Source organism: Enoplosus armatus, chromosome 6 (assembly GCF_043641665.1).
Source record: "Enoplosus armatus isolate fEnoArm2 chromosome 6, fEnoArm2.hap1, whole genome shotgun sequence".
Taxonomy (NCBI): domain Eukaryota; kingdom Metazoa; phylum Chordata; class Actinopteri; order Centrarchiformes; family Enoplosidae; genus Enoplosus; species Enoplosus armatus.
In genome coordinates, this window is record NC_092185.1 from 23,235,246 (window position 1) to 23,251,988 (window position 16,743).

Here is a 16,743-nt window from a genome sequence, read left to right on the forward strand (position 1 = left end):
TCATTTGATTCATCTTTTTAGACTTTTTAGACTCAGAACAAGTCATGTGTTTATTTCTGAATTAGTCTGGAAAATCAAAACTAGAAATATATCTTGAAATGAATAAAACTTTACATTCAAGATGATGAGAAAAGATTAGTTGATTCCACTAAAATCTTGTGTGATGTTTTACAGTGTACATTCTGAATAACTGAATAACAGTTTCAGTAACTGTATGAACAAATATGAGTAAATGCAGTATATTTAATTCTTTGGATCAGCGGATCCCATCGTAGGATGAATCATCGAGAGATGATTAACAGGGTGGGAAAGCAGAGAAAATATATTCATGCTACACAATGTATTCATGCATTCCTATAAACTTGGCTTTTTTTCTTGTGAATTACTGGTAAATTTTACCGCCTCAAGTCATCAAAAATAACTTCACTTTTAAGGGATTACAAGCCACAAGGGCTGGGAACCAGCTTTAGATGCTTTAGATTATGACATCAAAACACCCCGCATAAAAAAGCCAGACACCTGCTGGTTATCACATTAGGTACAAATATCAGAAACTTTGACCGCTGCGCAGTAAGCAGACTGTGGTGTTGTGCTTTCACAATAACAGCACTTGGAATTTAAACGAAAAGATAATTTTTAAACTGAAATGTTACTTTACCCTCCGAATGTGCAGCTCCTCTACAGCCTCAAGTAGATGGGTTTTAAATTCCAACAACTGTAGTAAGATGGTGGCTCCACTTTCTGGTTGACAGCCAGCGCTGGACATAGACAGCCCGTGCTCCAACACAGGGCTTCCTACCTGCATAAGAAAAATGAATGCCTCTAATCAATGCAGCTTTTTTAAAATAAACATTAAGAAACATGCCGAAAATATTCCATGTTTTGTTTTTGAGAGCAAAACGGAGATGAGTACAACACCTTGTAATTATTTGTATCACAAGTTTTTTTTAATCAAATCTTTAGATGAATAAACAAATCAGCTGTTCGATGCTCTTTGCTTTGTCTTCTACTGTCAGAAGTCGTAACTTACAGTGGTGTGGGTGGGGAGTGTCCCGCAGTCTGCACTGAGATCCATAGCGTTGTTTCAGGGCAGGCCAAGGTCCCAGTGGGCCTCTGCTGCCTGTTAATCAAGAAAAAAAAAAACATTTTGATGAAAAATGTTAATAGAATTGGCTGCTTAATAAGCAGTAACACTCTGCTTTTCCACTTATAAGCTTTTAATTACTTCCTCATCTGCAATTTTTACTGCTAAATGATTTTATTAGAAATAATAGGCTAACACATTAAAGCCCCGTAATGTTTCTCAATCACTACAATCTAACCTAATGGCTTTGAAATGACCATTAGGGTTTTTTCCTTCTTTGTTTTACACCACTTCCATCACAGTGAGAAGATAACACCTTGATAAGCCATCTAGGTTCAAATGAACCAGCCCATTGACACTAATAGGGGTCAGAGCAATAACACTGAAAGGACAAATTGCGCTGTCAATGCTTTTGAAATTATCTGGGTTATTTAATTTGACCTGTGGATGGTCCTCTGCCACTGCCTCTGTCCCCTCAACATAACCAAGGAACTGAGTGACACACACGCTACATACACGCAAACACACACCTACAGGAAAATATGACTACTTAAGAGGGAGGTCTCCACTAGCCACTGATCTCTTAATAGAACAGACCCTTTTTTCTCCCATTTAACCTGTGCTGGTATCAATCATGTTGGAGAATTAAATGATCCCTGCTAGAATTGGCTACTATCATAAAATGACAGTGTGACCCCAGGCTGAGGAGGGAGGCGATGTGCAAACGCACGTTAGTGTGTCAAAGTGATAGCGTACGCTGTGAATGTGTATGTGGCTGTGACTGTGAGCGAGGGAGTACACCACAATGTCTTTATTTGCTTCTCCTGCGATTCAGTTGAGCAAGTATTAACCACCATCTCTAAGCCATGAAAAGACAAATTAAAGGAGCTGCTGTCCATTAAATGGGAACATTTCTATCAAGCAACATGATGTCTGCATTACCTTAGGGTGACTTATGGAAGTTAGTGTTCAGCAATGCATTGAGGAAAAGAAAGTTAAACCACAGCCCTGAGATTGTACACAGTACTGCTAACAGCAATATAATAACTGCACCACTGTAATACTAACGTAACAGGCATTTTTTGCTGTAGACTTTTCATCATGTAACAGTGCGAAAAGCACAAGTGTAAAAAATAAAATTAATGATGAATTTCATTTCGCTGCTTCAGTTTTAGGGTCTTGGTATTGTATGCTGACTCACTGTAACACTGTCATGGCGAACACATAGAGCTAATATAATTAGTAACATTTTTTTTTCTTTAAAATGGGGTACTGTGTTAAAATCTGAGGCAAGTTATCTGGAAAAATAACTGTAAGCTGCAATATTGATTTAGCATTGTTTGAGTTCATACATCTTTGGCTCCTTTGTCAAGTGAAGACAGTTTCCAAATGAACATTTACCTTATTTGTCCAGCTTTAAATGTTCTAAATGTTTTAGCTAATGAACACCCCTTTTAGTCAGAATGCATTATATTCCAACTATATTTGGTATAAATCAGTGTGTGGCCATTCACTTGGACTCAATTAGGACTGAAATGAAAGAAAATTTCATTACAATTCAGTTTCCCATTGGAGTTAACGCCAGGCTTAGCTAAACATTAGCCAAAACATTAGCCTAAGCCAAAAGCTAGCTAACGTACATGAAAACGTTAGCTAGCATGAGCTTCGAATTTGCTAACATAAAACCCAAGAAACAATAGTTTGTCCATTAATTATAAGATGTATTGTTTAAAAATGTGTTGATGTCGCTAGGAATTCAAATGTTTGTTGTTTTAAGTAAAGCAGTCTGGTAATAATGTGGTTTGCTGATATAACGTTAGCTACTTTAACTTTACCTTTGCTGATTAGCCCAGCAAGCTAAGAACATGGAACTCCAACAGCGCCCTCGAGCCTCCTCCAGGTAAACGAAACGGTGGCACGCGCTCAGAAGAAGCTCAGCTTATTTATTTGAGTGCCATTGAGCAGACTGTATATATTGGCTAGCTGTAGGCAGAGAGGGCAGTGGATAAAATAGTGAACATATACACAAAAGATATAAATACAATTTCAAACATCTCCATCTATTAATAATGCGCAGTGCCTCCACAGAGGTGAAATTGCACAGATGCAAATGCAGGATTTGGGCTCACATCCCTGATGATCCACATCTCAGAGCGCAGTGTCAATGCACAATGTCTTAACCAATGCCACTAAAAAAAATATATATAAATCACACTATAGCCTGTTATTTTTGTATTTCATTTAATAAATCGAGGGGCAAGAGAGACTATGCAAACTCACTCAATCAGCTGGAGGCAGGAACTGTGTCCATTTCCCATTCATTAATATTCTGTATTCTCAGTATTTGTTTCAGCATGCACTATGAATGCACGTCAACACAGCGGGGACATGACAGTTTGTACACAGCCGGCCAGGCAGCAGCACAGAGCTGAACTGTGCTGTGTCAGGGGAGGTGGGTTCGGTGTGACTTGGTGAATGGTGCCATCTAGCGGCTGACTTTCAAAATGGCACGTAAACTGAAGGCGCTCCGGGTTTGGGCGTGCTTCGCGTCGCTGGTTGCCGTCCCCTGCCTGTCGAAACCACCTCTCGCCAGCACAAAGGCGTGTTCGCTCGCCTGCTGGTCGCAATCATTCGGCAGACATGTCCTCAATAAGAGAGAGAGCCGCGGCCCTGAACCTCGCAGAAAAACTGTGCGTGCGTCCTCAAGGCAAGTTGATTCAACACGCGTTTCAACGCAGGCGCGGAGGCCCGTCCGCCTGTCTGACCGTTTGTCTTTTATCCTGGCCAACTATGGTAAACTAACCGCACTGAGAATACCCTGAAGTTGTTGTGGTCAATCCGCACTGATTGACAATCAACCCCAGTTCCCTGCTGCGGACGTTTAGTTAGTTAGGTTTCCTCCACTGGCCTTTCTTCTCGGTGCTTTGTCAATTCTCAGGTTGTCTGATGCGCCCTCCCATGTCTCTGCCCTCCAACGCCCAGCACAGGTCATCTGCAAGACATGACAATATAATCCTTCGTTTGATTTTTCTCTGTGCCTTCCTCTCAGCGCACGGAGTGGCCAGTAAACCAGTGCGGTCTTCCTCCATGTGGAGTGGCCTCATCTCCCACCTCAGGTCCTCGGTGACCGTGAAGCGCAGACGAGTCCACCTCAAGTCTCACAGCGACTGTTTCCTCGGCTCAGAGGCTGTGGATGTGGTGGCAGAACACATTAATCGTGTCAAAGGCCTTGAGGGTGTGTGTGTGTGTCTCTCTCTCTGCCAGACACTGGGTTTTTATAAATCTTGGCACTCTATAGTCTCATAAATTTCCATCTGAGGGTTCAATTTGACCCAAACCATCTCATCACTCTCTCTCTCTCTTTTTTATTGTTATTGATGAACCAAAAGACATTCAACACAATTGCCATTTCCCCTTTCTGTTTGGCTGAAATTTAAGGCGCCAGTGTGTCACGGGACAAAGTAGTGTGCGTGTGCCAGGCTCTGTTGGACTGTCATGTGTTTGTGGCAGTGGGGACCAGAGTGTTTGGCAAAGACAAGAGGCAGGATGCGTTTCAGGACAGCAAGAGCGCTCTTTACAGGTTCGACACACACACACACACAACAATACTAACCAAGCCACCTTTTTTTATTTTCTCTCCACGGTGGCTGTGAGTGTGTTAACACAGTAGCCCATTATTTGCCTTTTTTTTTTTTTTTTTACATGCAGGTTTGTAGATGTGTGCGCTCCTTCGGTCGATGAGTTGGAAAGAGGTGTGCTGGTCAGTGGGATACAGAAGCTCTTCTGCAGTGCCCCTCCAGACAGGTATGAGGTCAAATCCACTAATCCAGTGTTGCCATTAAGCATCCCTATTGACTGATTTGGAACATCGCAAGCAGAGATATTAAAAGGAGAACCGCCGCTGTATAAACCATAGAGCAAAGTCATCATCATCATTATGTCGCCTGGCCTGCACCAGACACGTCACCAGCACGAGCTCTCAGCTGTCTCGGTTTTGCATTCCAGGCAGGAAGAGCAGACATGTCCCACTGGGTCACATGTTCAGATGTCCACCCCTGTCATATTTACCCAGACAACGGTAAAAGCCAACCAACTGGACTCTCCTGCCACTGCCAGCCTGTCACTGGAGCCCCTGGTGGGCAGTCCGACTCTGAGTCCCAGCAGGGCGCAGGCCGACGCCGTCTTACCGCAATCATGTGAGGCTGTAATGTCATCGTGTGTGCTGTTGTGCCACTTTCCCTTTTGTTAAAGCACATGTTTAGGTTTTTGGGGATGTAATGTTGCACACACACCATCCTCGCGGTCACGGGGCTCGGAGCCTCTCTCAGCGTGCACTGGGTGAAAGGCAAGAAAACGCCGGTGCACCACAGAACAAACTCGAGTTGTACAAGCGGCAGGGCTGTATTTCTATTGTCATCCCATTTTAAGAGGCAGGTCTGAGTTTTACCAAAGTACGTGGCATGATGGTTAGTTTTGGTCAGGAGGGCCAGTTCCCTTTTTAAAATGGAGCCCTATTGATGTCTTTTAAAACCTTTTTGACAGGAAAGTACTATCAGCATGACATTTACTAGTTACACTGATCCTTTCCCAGACATTTTCGTCAGTTAATAAGGTGGTATAAAGATAAATAAACCTTTTAAATCAAAGACTAAAAAAGGAGCAGGACAGAAAAGGAATATACGAGGAGATTACTTTAATCTTAAAACAAAAAGGACATTATTTTGTTTTCCCTGGAATAGAAAACTATCCAACAGTACAGTATATTTTGAGTCGTTTTCTGTCGTGCTCCTCTCCCCAGTGGTAGACGAGGTGTGGCAGGAGCAGACTCTGCTCAGGCTGTTGAACCTGGTGGAGCTCCCCCTGCTGGAAGGGGTGCTGCAGTGCTGCCAGACCCCATCCCCCGCCCCTCCACCGAACCTGCCGGCTCACGGTAACCCAGACCTGATCTACAGCAGCAACCGCCTGGACAGACAGATCCTCAAGGCCTTCAGGAACTCTCAGTATGTTTGGCATTGAAAAAAATTTGCGGTTTCAACTGAAATCTCAATTATTAAAAATAAATAAATAAAAAAAAAAGTAAATCAGAATATCAAGGAATAGCTCAACACCATGTCTGTACTGTAAACATGAAGCAGCTAGTTAGCTTAGCTTAGCACAAAGACTGGAAACGGTACAGACTCGGGAGTGGATTCAGTCTTCTCAATTCTAACTTTCCCAAATATATATAGTGTATGTAACCTTACAGTGTCTTTACTTTAATATAAAGAAACATGTCCCATCCCTCCTCATCCCTCAGGGAAGATGAGTGGCTCTGTGCGGCTCTGGACTGTCTGGACTTCCTCCCTGATCAGCCGGTGGTGGAGCTGAGCAGGGAGCTGCCTCACTGTTTCCCTCAAGATCAGGACAGCTGTGAGCAAGTGCCAGCTGGTGGCAGTTCACAAGATGGAGGCAAGTGCTTGGATGACTATCCAAGTTGGGGGGCGGCGGGGGGGCAAGTACCTGGTATCTTACAAAGGCTAGTGTTGGGTATCCTTTGGTAATGGTTTCATACTGTGTGACAAGTTTGTGCTGAAAGCATGCAACTGCCAAAGTTAACAATATCCATTTCTGTACCTGTGGCTCCAGTGCAGTCTGTGAGGGCCGGGTCCACCCAAGTCAACAACGGTGATGAGCAGCCTTGTCTTTCCCAGAGTGGCTTGGCCCAGTGTAAGCTGCTGCTGTACGGCACCCTGGTGAAACACTACAGCCACACAGACAGACCTCCCCTGCTGCCCCAGCACATGACTGACATCTATGCAGCCATCACTGACCTGCTGGGTAAGAACTAGGATTGTGATTGTAACCGTAGTTTCTCACATGAACAGTTTGTTTTGTCACGTATTTAGATCCACACCGTCCTAGTGTAAGTGAACCAGGGGTTGTAAACATGCCTGCTTCTCTACCCAAGTTCAACAAGCTGCGCTTAAATTCCAGCAACCTCAGTATCACTTACTTTCGTGTCTCTCTCGCCTTCCCAGTGAGTGCTAAGTTGGGCACGGCTCTCGAGGCTCTGCAGCTGTGTCTGAAGCTGCTGCCTCCCGGCTGCAGAGACGAGCTGCGCAGGCTGCTCGCATTCATGGCTCTGGCTGCTGACCCGCAAGGGATAAAACTGGACAAGGAGGTGAGAGCTGGTGACTAAATCTCATATCGAATGACACATTTTGTTTTTAAAAATGTCCAAGAAAAGCATTTGTGAACATTGAAAGTCATCACTGTGGCACCGCTTCTCCACCTGTCTTCAGGTAGAGAGGTAAGAAAAAAAAAAAAAAAGAGGGCTTGTTTCCAAAGCTGTGGTGTTTTTGTCTGTAATTTGAAATTTAAAGATGTGCCGTTGAACCTGTAGATGGAGAACAGACTGGCAGTGAAGAGGTCTTTATCGAGGGCAGTCCTCCACAGCAAGGCTCTTTCAAAGGAGAAAGAGGACCTGATGGTGGTCTTCATGCTCAGCAACATGAAGGACATTTTCAAGGTAAGGGAATGCTGTCACATTACACCTTACACTTCTCCTCTCTGTGGGTCTTTGCCATGAAAGCCACGTGTTTCTTAAAGGGGAAGGTGAGGATTTAGTATTGCACAAGGTAGAGATTAACAAGCCCAAGGCTGCACCCAAAATCTCTCCCTATTTACTACATAGTGCACTTTATGCCCTCTTTATTCCAGTGTGAAATGTATTGACTATGTAGGGGCCTAAAAATTCCCACAATGGAATGAACGTCTGCACAAAATGTCATGGCAATCCATCCAGCAGCTTTAAGATTTCAGTCTGGACCAAAGTGTTCGTTCGGCCGACCGTCCGACAGCATAACATCGGCATCCCTAGAGCCACGCCGCTAGCATGTCTAAAAATAACGGTGAAAATCTAAGCAGCAGAGATCCCGGCGTCCCAACTTTTACTGCCTAGTAGGGGTCAAGCTCCAAAACCACTGGATCCTACATGTCCCACAATGCAACTGAATAGCATTTCTTCCTTCGACGCTACCTGCATGTTTTTCAAACCTCTGTGTCCGCGATGTGTAACAAAGCATCCTGTTCTAATTTTGTGGCCCCAGGCCCAAGCAGAGGTAACCCTGATGACATCACTATGACATCGTCAGGGTCTCTCGGATTTGCTCCTCCACATTATACGTCACAATACAACATTATATAACTGAGTAATACTCCCCACGCCTACTAAGTTGACCTGTATGTGTAAAATCAGAGAAGTTTAAGTAGATAAAGACCAAAACTCACATGTTACTTCTAACTACATTTAAGCTGTTTATCAAAACATCTTGAACCCTTCCTGGTGCTGACAATTTGTAATCAAAAGGTCAGCCAACCTTAAAGTGCTTGTGTGTTCTTTGACATTCGGTGGTGCTGTAACTCATTGTTGCGCAAAACAAATTGCTCAAATTGAGTTGCGAAATATATTTTAGAAAGTGCCAGACATTTGTGTGAGGGCTTCAGTGAAGAGGATAAGTGGGAGCTTGAATTGAAAAGACTGCCAATTTTTCCAGTGTAATTTAATCGACAAACCATTTTCTGCCATCAAATCATTTGCCACCAAGACTTTATTCCCTTTGCTCCAGATACCGGGGGCTCTGCACAAAGGAGTGAGCGACAAGCTGGCCAGCCTCGTGCAGGGGAAGCAGCCCGATGTGACTGGTAAATGACTGTTCATAAGTGTTGACACGACAGCGGCGTCCAACACAAAACACACAGACCAAAACGTCATTCTGCTGTAAATACAAGAGCTTTTAAAGGCAGAATAGACGGGTGGAAATCTTACCAGCTCACTGGGTTGTAGCTGTTGCTGTACATCTGCAGATTTCACTCCAAGACAGATTTGGTATCCATAAAAAAAAACAAAAAAAACTTTCCACTATTTCATAATAAGCTGTAATTCACAGCAACACGACGCCATTTATTACCTGGAACAGCTCAGAGATGAACACAAATTTCACATCTGTGCTTGAGGTTTTGGCTCCACTCAGCCATCAGGGATTTAACAGATCATTGTGGCCGTGTGTGTCCTCATCACATTTAGGAATGTGTATTATTGAAATTCTCATCATTTTCCACGGTATTTAAGCTGATAATGTTACTGATATTTTTCATTTCATTGCAATACCACCACGTGTCTACTCACAGATGTCTTAAAAAAAGAGAAGAAAAAACCCAGTTTCATTTGCGTCTGTCATGATTTGTTGTCTGCAATCACTGAAGCAGAGGAGCACAATCACTTCCACATGCAGTGTTTTTCTTTGCGTAGCGTCTTTTTGTTGTTGAATATTTTTAATAGTTTTCTACGGCAAGTGAAAAGTTACTATAAATGTATCACTCATATGTTAGAAATATGAACATATTAACGTAATGCATAGAAAGTTGTCATATTTTGAACAGACTGCATTCTCAAAATGATGTCAAAACGTTGTACTCTTTTCATATCATAGCAGCCAACAGCAGTGTCGCTCTTTTAGCATGTCCGAGACATTTTTTAACATTCCTTCCTTATCCCATGTCCTGGTTTAAAAAAAAAGCTGCTCTTAAAGCAAGCCTATGTGACTTCTACTGTGGCCGTAAGTGATAAAATTACAGGATAAAGTAAATGGTAAAATGTAGAGTAACAGCAACATAAGTAGAAGAGAGACATAGTGTCCGTGAACTCACTAATGACAGTTGCACAGCGGTCTATCTGAAGTGCTAATGCTAACATGAGCAAAGTCAGGTTATGACTGTAATGTCTCCAATAGTGTACTGAATTTAGGAAAGGTGCGTTTTGTTGCATGAATGAATGAAATGAATGAAGAATGAAACGGTTCATTTGTAAAATGTTTTATTTCATTGAAATCTGACATAGCCTTGCTTAAAAGCGAACCAATCCAACGACACGTGTAATGTGAGAGGGGTTGCACGTATTTACGAATGAAAGCCGAACTCTGCTCTGTGGAGTGTTTTAGTGTCTTTCAGCTCATTGTTTTGGTTCCTCTGCCCACAGCCTTTACCGTTTTGGTTCACTCTCAATGCTCTTATCAACCTGATAAACCCGCTGCGCGCCGCCTGCCCAACACCAAACTGCAGACAAAGTTAGCGACTAGCTGCTGGGTATTTAGCAGGTAAAGAGCCAGATATTTCCCTCAGGAGCTGGTGGCGACCAAAACGGAGCTGGAAGCAAAGTGAATACCGACCACACATTTGTCAGATGGCCAGAAACACAACTCCAATTGAATGTTAATGTTCCTCCTTTTCTGCTGGGCGTACAAGTGGGCATTTGCTTGCTAACACATTTCCCTTAACAATCTTTTAAGGTGGTAATAAGTCAAGAGTGTGTGTTGTGTTGCCCCCAAGTGGCCAAAACTAATCATTTAATGCACCTTTGAAGTCCCATGTGTCGCTACTTGTTGACTTGAGTAACTGTTTTCCTCTTGTTTTTCCCTTCCGTCCTTCAGGCTCTACGTTCTGTCAGCAGGTCTCCAGCAGGTCTTGCGCTGACTCTACAAAGAAGACCACCAACCAGGAACTGTGGGCTCTGCTAAACAGCATCCACCTGGACGCCAAGATCTCTGCCAAGGAGAGAAAGCGCCTGCTCGGACAGTTCTACCAAGCCCACCCGGAGATATTCAACCAGTACTATGGTGAATCTGCTGCTGGTGTGCTGTAGGTTTGTGAAGACAAAGACCGCACATAGCCTATGTGTCTCTGATGTCTTCTACAGTCAGTTTCCCCCGTGAGCTAGTTTTTGGCAAATACTTGCTCAGTCAGACACACACTGACGGACTTAAACGAAGTGTTTGTGACTGACAATAAATCTTAGTGGAGATTGTAAAGGTACATATGGGAAAGACACCTCCAGCTTATGATTGCACTTGTATGTGTGTATTTGCTTTATTATTGAACAAAATAAATAAACAGTTGACATATTCTTGGCTGTTTCTCTTAAATGTAACTGTGGAACATAAATATTATATTTCTGTCATTAAGCCTGATCATGTATGGTTTATTTTATGGATGTGAGGGTTTACTTTAAAACAACTGGAATAAAATAGAAGAGGGGCAGCCCATCATTTGTGAAAAATGTCAAGAATAACAACAAAGAAAAAACTAAAGACATTATTACGTGCTACAGAGAAGCAGAAGTATCTTCTTGCAAGATTCTCTTGGACACTTGGACATTACCTTTAGATCTCAAAACAATTTCAGAAGAATTGTAGTTGATGTAACCTTTTGGATCTTGTGGGGTCCCTATGACAGAGATGCCAGCATGTGCAGTCTTCACGAACTGCACAATGAAACGTATTAAAGCCAGGTCATTGTTACAAGTTCAAGCTACTGACCAGAAAGTGGAGTTGTACTTGTATAGCGCCGCTATACAGGTAGTTGGTTTCATTTTTGTTGCCCCAAGTAGTGTGAGACGTTGGTCTGACGTGCTGATAGTGGTTGCTGCAGGTGTTGTAGTCTAGATACTTCTATATACTTACTAATAATATTCCCAGCAGTTCCCAGAAGTTTTCTAACACCTTCTGTTCTGGGATGCATAGAAGTGTGTGTGTGTGTGTGTGTGTGTGTGTGTGTGTGTGTTTGTTTGTGTACTGCTGACTTAGGCTACTTTTGGGGACACATTTCAGACTAAAGGCCAGTTAGGGTTAGGGCTGCGTCCCCAGTTGAGAAAAAGCAGATGTTTGGGTCAGTGGTTAAGGTTAAGGTTAGGGTAAGTGTCCAGGAAATAAATGTAAGTCTATGTAATGTCCCCAAAAGTGATCTAAATAAACGAGTGTGTGTCTCTGGAGGAGAGGGCTCGGCTGTTACGTCACGTTAGCCCCGCCCAATACCGGAAGAGTCGCTTGCTTCGCGGCGATCCGAGCGTCCGAGGAGGGCTGCGACGTCAATAAGCTGGAGCTTTCTAGGATGAAACCAAGCCGTTGTCCTGTTGAAGACGGTGTCTGGCGAGTGGTGAAGAAGTTGTGAATAAATCTGCGACAGCGATAGTTCCGCCATGGCTGGTCTATGAAGGATTAGCTGTGTCATAAGGCTTTGTTGTTGTTGTGTTCACGCTGACCAAAGCTAGCCAAACAGACAAGTTGAGCCTCACAGCTAAACTCATCTTTTTCCTCGGGGCTGCCGACTGCAAGGTCAGTACCGTTACCGCACACCAGACTGTAGTGGCAGCCTCGGTCCCAGAAGGCTTTGTTGTGTTTACCTCTGTCGCGCTCACCGCCTCTCAGTCTGCTAGCATCGCGCTGTCTCACTGGCTCCTCTCCCCCCTCCTCTGCCAGTCTAGGTGATGTCATCATCTGTGGATCCCAACAACTAAACCTGCGCCTCCCCTCCGGTTTGGCGTAGCTGCAGACTGCAAGTTTTAAACGTTTAAACATCATCTGTTGTCTTGCAGACCTCAGCATGCCAAAGGAGGCGGACCGAGGAGACGAGGAGTCGAAGGAGGAGAGGGTGCAGGATGCGTCTGAGGAGACAGTGAGGAAGAGGGTCCGGGCGAACACTCCGAGCCCGCACAGAGGCGACACTCCTCAGGGTGAGCAACAAGACAGGAGCCACGTGTGTCTAATCCTACCCTGGAGTACAGATATCAATGTATAGCATATCAACATGGCGACTGTCCCTCAAAGCCAGAAACCAGCCAGTAGTTCCATTTGGACATTTCATTGCACCCACGAGATTAGCATTGTCAGTTCAGATTTAGAAAATGCTACATTGTGTGATTGTTCCCCCTGTGACTTTTAGCATATTTCCCAAATTTTGCGTTCCCTACACTTGACAGATGAAGGCCTGACAAATGCGAGTGGGACTTTGTGACGTCTTGTTCACGCTCATAGTTATGAACCGGATTATCCTCAGGGAGCGAGAATAGAAACTTTGCTTTAAGGCGGGCATGCTGAAACTCTGTGCAGCTGGAGGCCTCGAGGGGATTAGCACATCTTGCCGTTGGCGTGCGCCTGCTTTCACTACAGTCAACCGAAACCCATTTGGAACTAAGTGATAAAGCACCCTGTTTGCAAATTTGTTCAAATCCAGTTTGCTGGCTGTGAAATAGTTCTGTTTTTTTTGTCAACAATGAGAAAGTTCTGTGTTCCAGCCTTTGGAGGAAGGTACCCTCTGATGTGTGACTTTGTTTTTTCACAGCCACCCCTCCCAGGTTTGTCTCGGTGGAGGAGCTGATGGAGACAGCTAAAGGGGTCACCAACATGGCTTTGGCCCATGAAATCATGGTCAACCACGCTTTCCAAGTCAAACCCGCGGAGCTTCCTGAAGGGAGGTGAGAGTATGCTACAGCCACCATCCTTTGAGTCCTTGTCTTTGAGTGAGTCGAAGTAACAGCCCCTCCTGTGCCCCCGTACAGCGTGGAGCGCAGAGTGAAGGAGATTATGCACAAAGCATTCTGGGATTGTTTGGAAGCTCAGATGGAGGAGGATCCGCCGTCGTACGGACATGCCATCAGACTGCTGGCTGAGATCAAAGAGGTGAGGCAGAGGTTTTCCTTTTATTCAGGAAGTAAACCCGGCCCTGATGACTCCAAAACTCTGGTTTTATTTTAGCTCTCTCTCCTTTTCTACCTGCCTTCAATCATCCCCCTGTTTCTCTAACTCATACAGACACTGCTGTCTTTCTTGGTGCCGGGCCACGGCCGCCTGCGCTCCAGTATCGAGGAGGTCCTGGACCTGCCTCTAATCCAGCAGCAGGCCGAGAACGGAGCGCTTGACATCGGTCGACTGTCCCAGTTCATCGTTGGGATCATGGGCTCGCTGTGCGCCCCCTGCAGAGACGACGACATCAGTAAGCTGAAGGAGATCCCCGATGTTGTGCCTCTGCTCAAGTAAGCCAAGAGAGAGACTGTTATATGTTCCAGGCCTCAGTTTATTTTTAGGTTGTGTAATTTCATTCCAGTCCATTACAGTGCAGAAGAGGATGATAAGAGCTGAGCCCCAAACTTAACGCAGACTCAATGAAAGCATATAACAAGTGAAACTCTCCTACAGTACGTTTCAAGCGAGCAGAATTTCACAACATATGACTCTCTGCTTCTGCCTCTCGTCCGTCTCTGTCGTCCTCCCTCTCAGGGCGATATTCTCCGTGCTGGACCTGATGAAGGTGGACATGGCTAACTTCGCCGTCAGCAGCATCCGGCCCCACCTGATGCAGCAGTCGGTTGAGTATGAGAGGAGCAAGTTCCAGGAGTTTCTGGAGAAACAGCCCAGTAAGAAATCCCTCTTCCATTAAACGAGTCACATTATATGTGATAACACATGCCGCATACGGAGGAGTATGGGCCCTCCTAATAGTCTACCACTGCTAGATACTTTTGCTACTTTCTCCTCTAACGAAAGCATCACACAATTCTGCGTCAACATGCTCGTTTTATGTAAGAAACAGTTTGATCGTATTTGTCTATATTTGGACATCAGGCAGAAAATGCAGCAAACCGAAAATATCTTCTGTAGACTAACTGGTGCGCATAGAAGAAGCTAGTTAGTTATTAGTGTTATGGATTTAGGTGGATGGATGGATGCTACATATGTTTGTTTTGGCATGCGGAGTGAAAAAAAAATGAAATGATCTTCTTCAGATGCCTTAGACTACACCGAGAAGTGGCTTGAGGACACAGTGAGATGCCTGAGAGAGGCGGATGGTTCTAGCGCTGCCTCATCTGACCCTCCCTCGCTCCTCCCCCTCACTGTCCATAACCACGCCTATCTACGCCTGCTGAGGTGGGACCACACCTCAGACCCCTTCCCAGAGGTAAACACTATCAATCCTGAAGCCTGTCATCGTTGCATACCTTTTCTTTTTTTTAATGTGCTGCATCCCTCGTGATCTCTCTTGTCCCTCTTCCTCACCTCTCCGTAGACAGTGCTGATGGATCAGGTTCGGTTCCAAGAGATGCAGCTGGAGGCGGAGCAGCTAGTCCTGCTCTCCTCCGTGCTCCTCGTCGTCTACACTACCGCGGGGGAGGCCATCTCAGGCCTGCCGGGGCTGATGGAGACTCTTAAAAACACTGTCAGTGTCATGCTCGCAGACATGCACACACCGTGAGTACCAGGATATTAATTGTCACAGATACAGCACAAATACAGTGCCTTGCTGGTTGATGAGGGGCTACCTTTCACTTCATTATGTTTCAGACCACTTTCCCGACCACTGACTGGGTGGGGTGGCCCGAATATGAGTGAGCCAAAGACAAACTATTTTCTAGGAAGTTTACCAGGAAACGTGTTCCTTGAATTGAGTCTGTAAGCTTTGTTTAGCATGGTGCTAAATTGACTCCCATGGGATTAGCTTGAATTTCATGGTAGTCTGCAAAATCATGGCGCGTCCTGGTCGGCCACATGCAGTCGCATATACATTCCAGTGCAGCTTCCTGTGTTTGAAGCCAGCCACCTTTTGCCACATGTCGTCCTTTTCTGTCTTTCTCCCCATGTTTTTTGTCGCTCTCTGGTCTCTATTGTCAAACTTTAAATTAAAATTTTTAAAAACCCATTTGATGTATACATATATTTTTTTAAAACAGTGCATGTGTGGTTTGCAGAAAACAGCCATTAAGATTCTCTGAATCTGACTGCGACATCACTTTAGCTTGTTTTGTTAAAGCAGAGGTTCTCTACGCCTAAGTCCCATGCTCTTTAAAGCTGCACTAATAAGTATTTTTATATCAACAGTGGATCAAATGACTGCATGTAATGCTAAGGGGTGACTTGTAGTGATTAATCCTTAGAGACTCTGTAGTTCCCCTCAACTGTACGGCGCGTTTTTAGCCTCTTTTATCTCATTGTTTTGGTTTTGCGGTTTTATTGCTAGCACCAGTTTTACAACTTGTTGCCAAGTTGTGTTGCTGCACTTAAATACGTCCTTTTTGTCTGTCCCAAGGTCTTTTAGTGCACAGGAGGCCTTAGCGACCGTCGGGGAGAAGCTGTGTGTGGAGCTGAGTCAGTGTCTAAGCCAACATGGCTACTCTCCGTTTTCAGCTGACCGTAAGAACTCTCTGAGGGGACAGATCTCAGCTACCATCCAGCCCGACAACACAGTCCGCAAGCTGATGGGTAAGAACAGTGACACGCGCGATGACTTCCACAGCGCGGCCAACAGCGTGCGGTTGACTGCGGTGGTTTATGTACAAATGTATTTGGAAAAATACAAATGTATATCTCCTCTTCCTCTCAGACTCTCGGGTTCGGAGCTACCTCCTGGCTTCCCTGGAGTCCAGTCAACATAAGACCCCTCCTCCCCTCCCCGGAGGTCTGGTTCCAGTCAGCAGGGAGCTGAAGGAGCTTGCTGTTCGCTTCAGTCGCCTTGTCAACTTCAACAAGCTGGTCTTCTCCCCGTTCTACCAAAAGATTCTCCATAAAATACTGACAGCAGGGGAGAGTCCCTAGACACTGACATGTGGAGAGAATGGTCTGTAGTTGTGCCATTTCCCCTCACTAGTAACGGTTAAGACTTAGAGAAAAGAATTGAGGAAGCTGATCTGTGTTCAGCGGGTGAAGCCAGCTCCCCGGAGCGTGCACCTTAAAACCGACATAATCAAAGAAACCCTGGCTACCATCCCAGCTGTATTAACTCACAGCGTTGCTTATGATCAAATCTCAGGCCATTGAGATCTGACAATACCCGTCTTGCATTAAGTTTTCAGTATT

General features: G+C 44.8%; 2 protein-coding genes across 2 annotated transcripts; both read left to right on the forward strand.

Moving 5' to 3' along the window:
* Window positions 1-3,724: 3,724 nt before the first annotated feature.
* Window positions 3,725-10,763, forward strand: LOC139286940 (DEP domain-containing protein 7-like). Its single transcript, XM_070907885.1, has 12 exons — window positions 3,725-3,791; window positions 4,134-4,319; window positions 4,523-4,664; window positions 4,793-4,888; window positions 5,090-5,280; window positions 5,883-6,084; window positions 6,381-6,532; window positions 6,710-6,901; window positions 7,102-7,244; window positions 7,467-7,592; window positions 8,692-8,767; window positions 10,552-10,763. The coding sequence occupies exons 1-12, from the start codon at window positions 3,725-3,727 to the stop codon at window positions 10,761-10,763; spliced, it is 1,785 nt and encodes a 594-aa protein (XP_070763986.1).
* Window positions 10,764-12,099: 1,336 nt separating this feature from the next.
* On the forward strand, window positions 12,100-16,482 carry tcp11l1 (t-complex 11, testis-specific-like 1). The gene is made up of 10 exons (XM_070907774.1): window positions 12,100-12,231; window positions 12,492-12,632; window positions 13,220-13,370; window positions 13,455-13,575; window positions 13,708-13,928; window positions 14,173-14,309; window positions 14,679-14,851; window positions 14,960-15,141; window positions 15,977-16,149; window positions 16,271-16,482. The coding sequence occupies exons 2-10, from the start codon at window positions 12,500-12,502 to the stop codon at window positions 16,480-16,482; spliced, it is 1,503 nt and encodes a 500-aa protein (XP_070763875.1). The 5' UTR covers window positions 12,100-12,231; window positions 12,492-12,499.
* The last annotated feature ends 261 nt before the right edge of the window (window positions 16,483-16,743 follow it).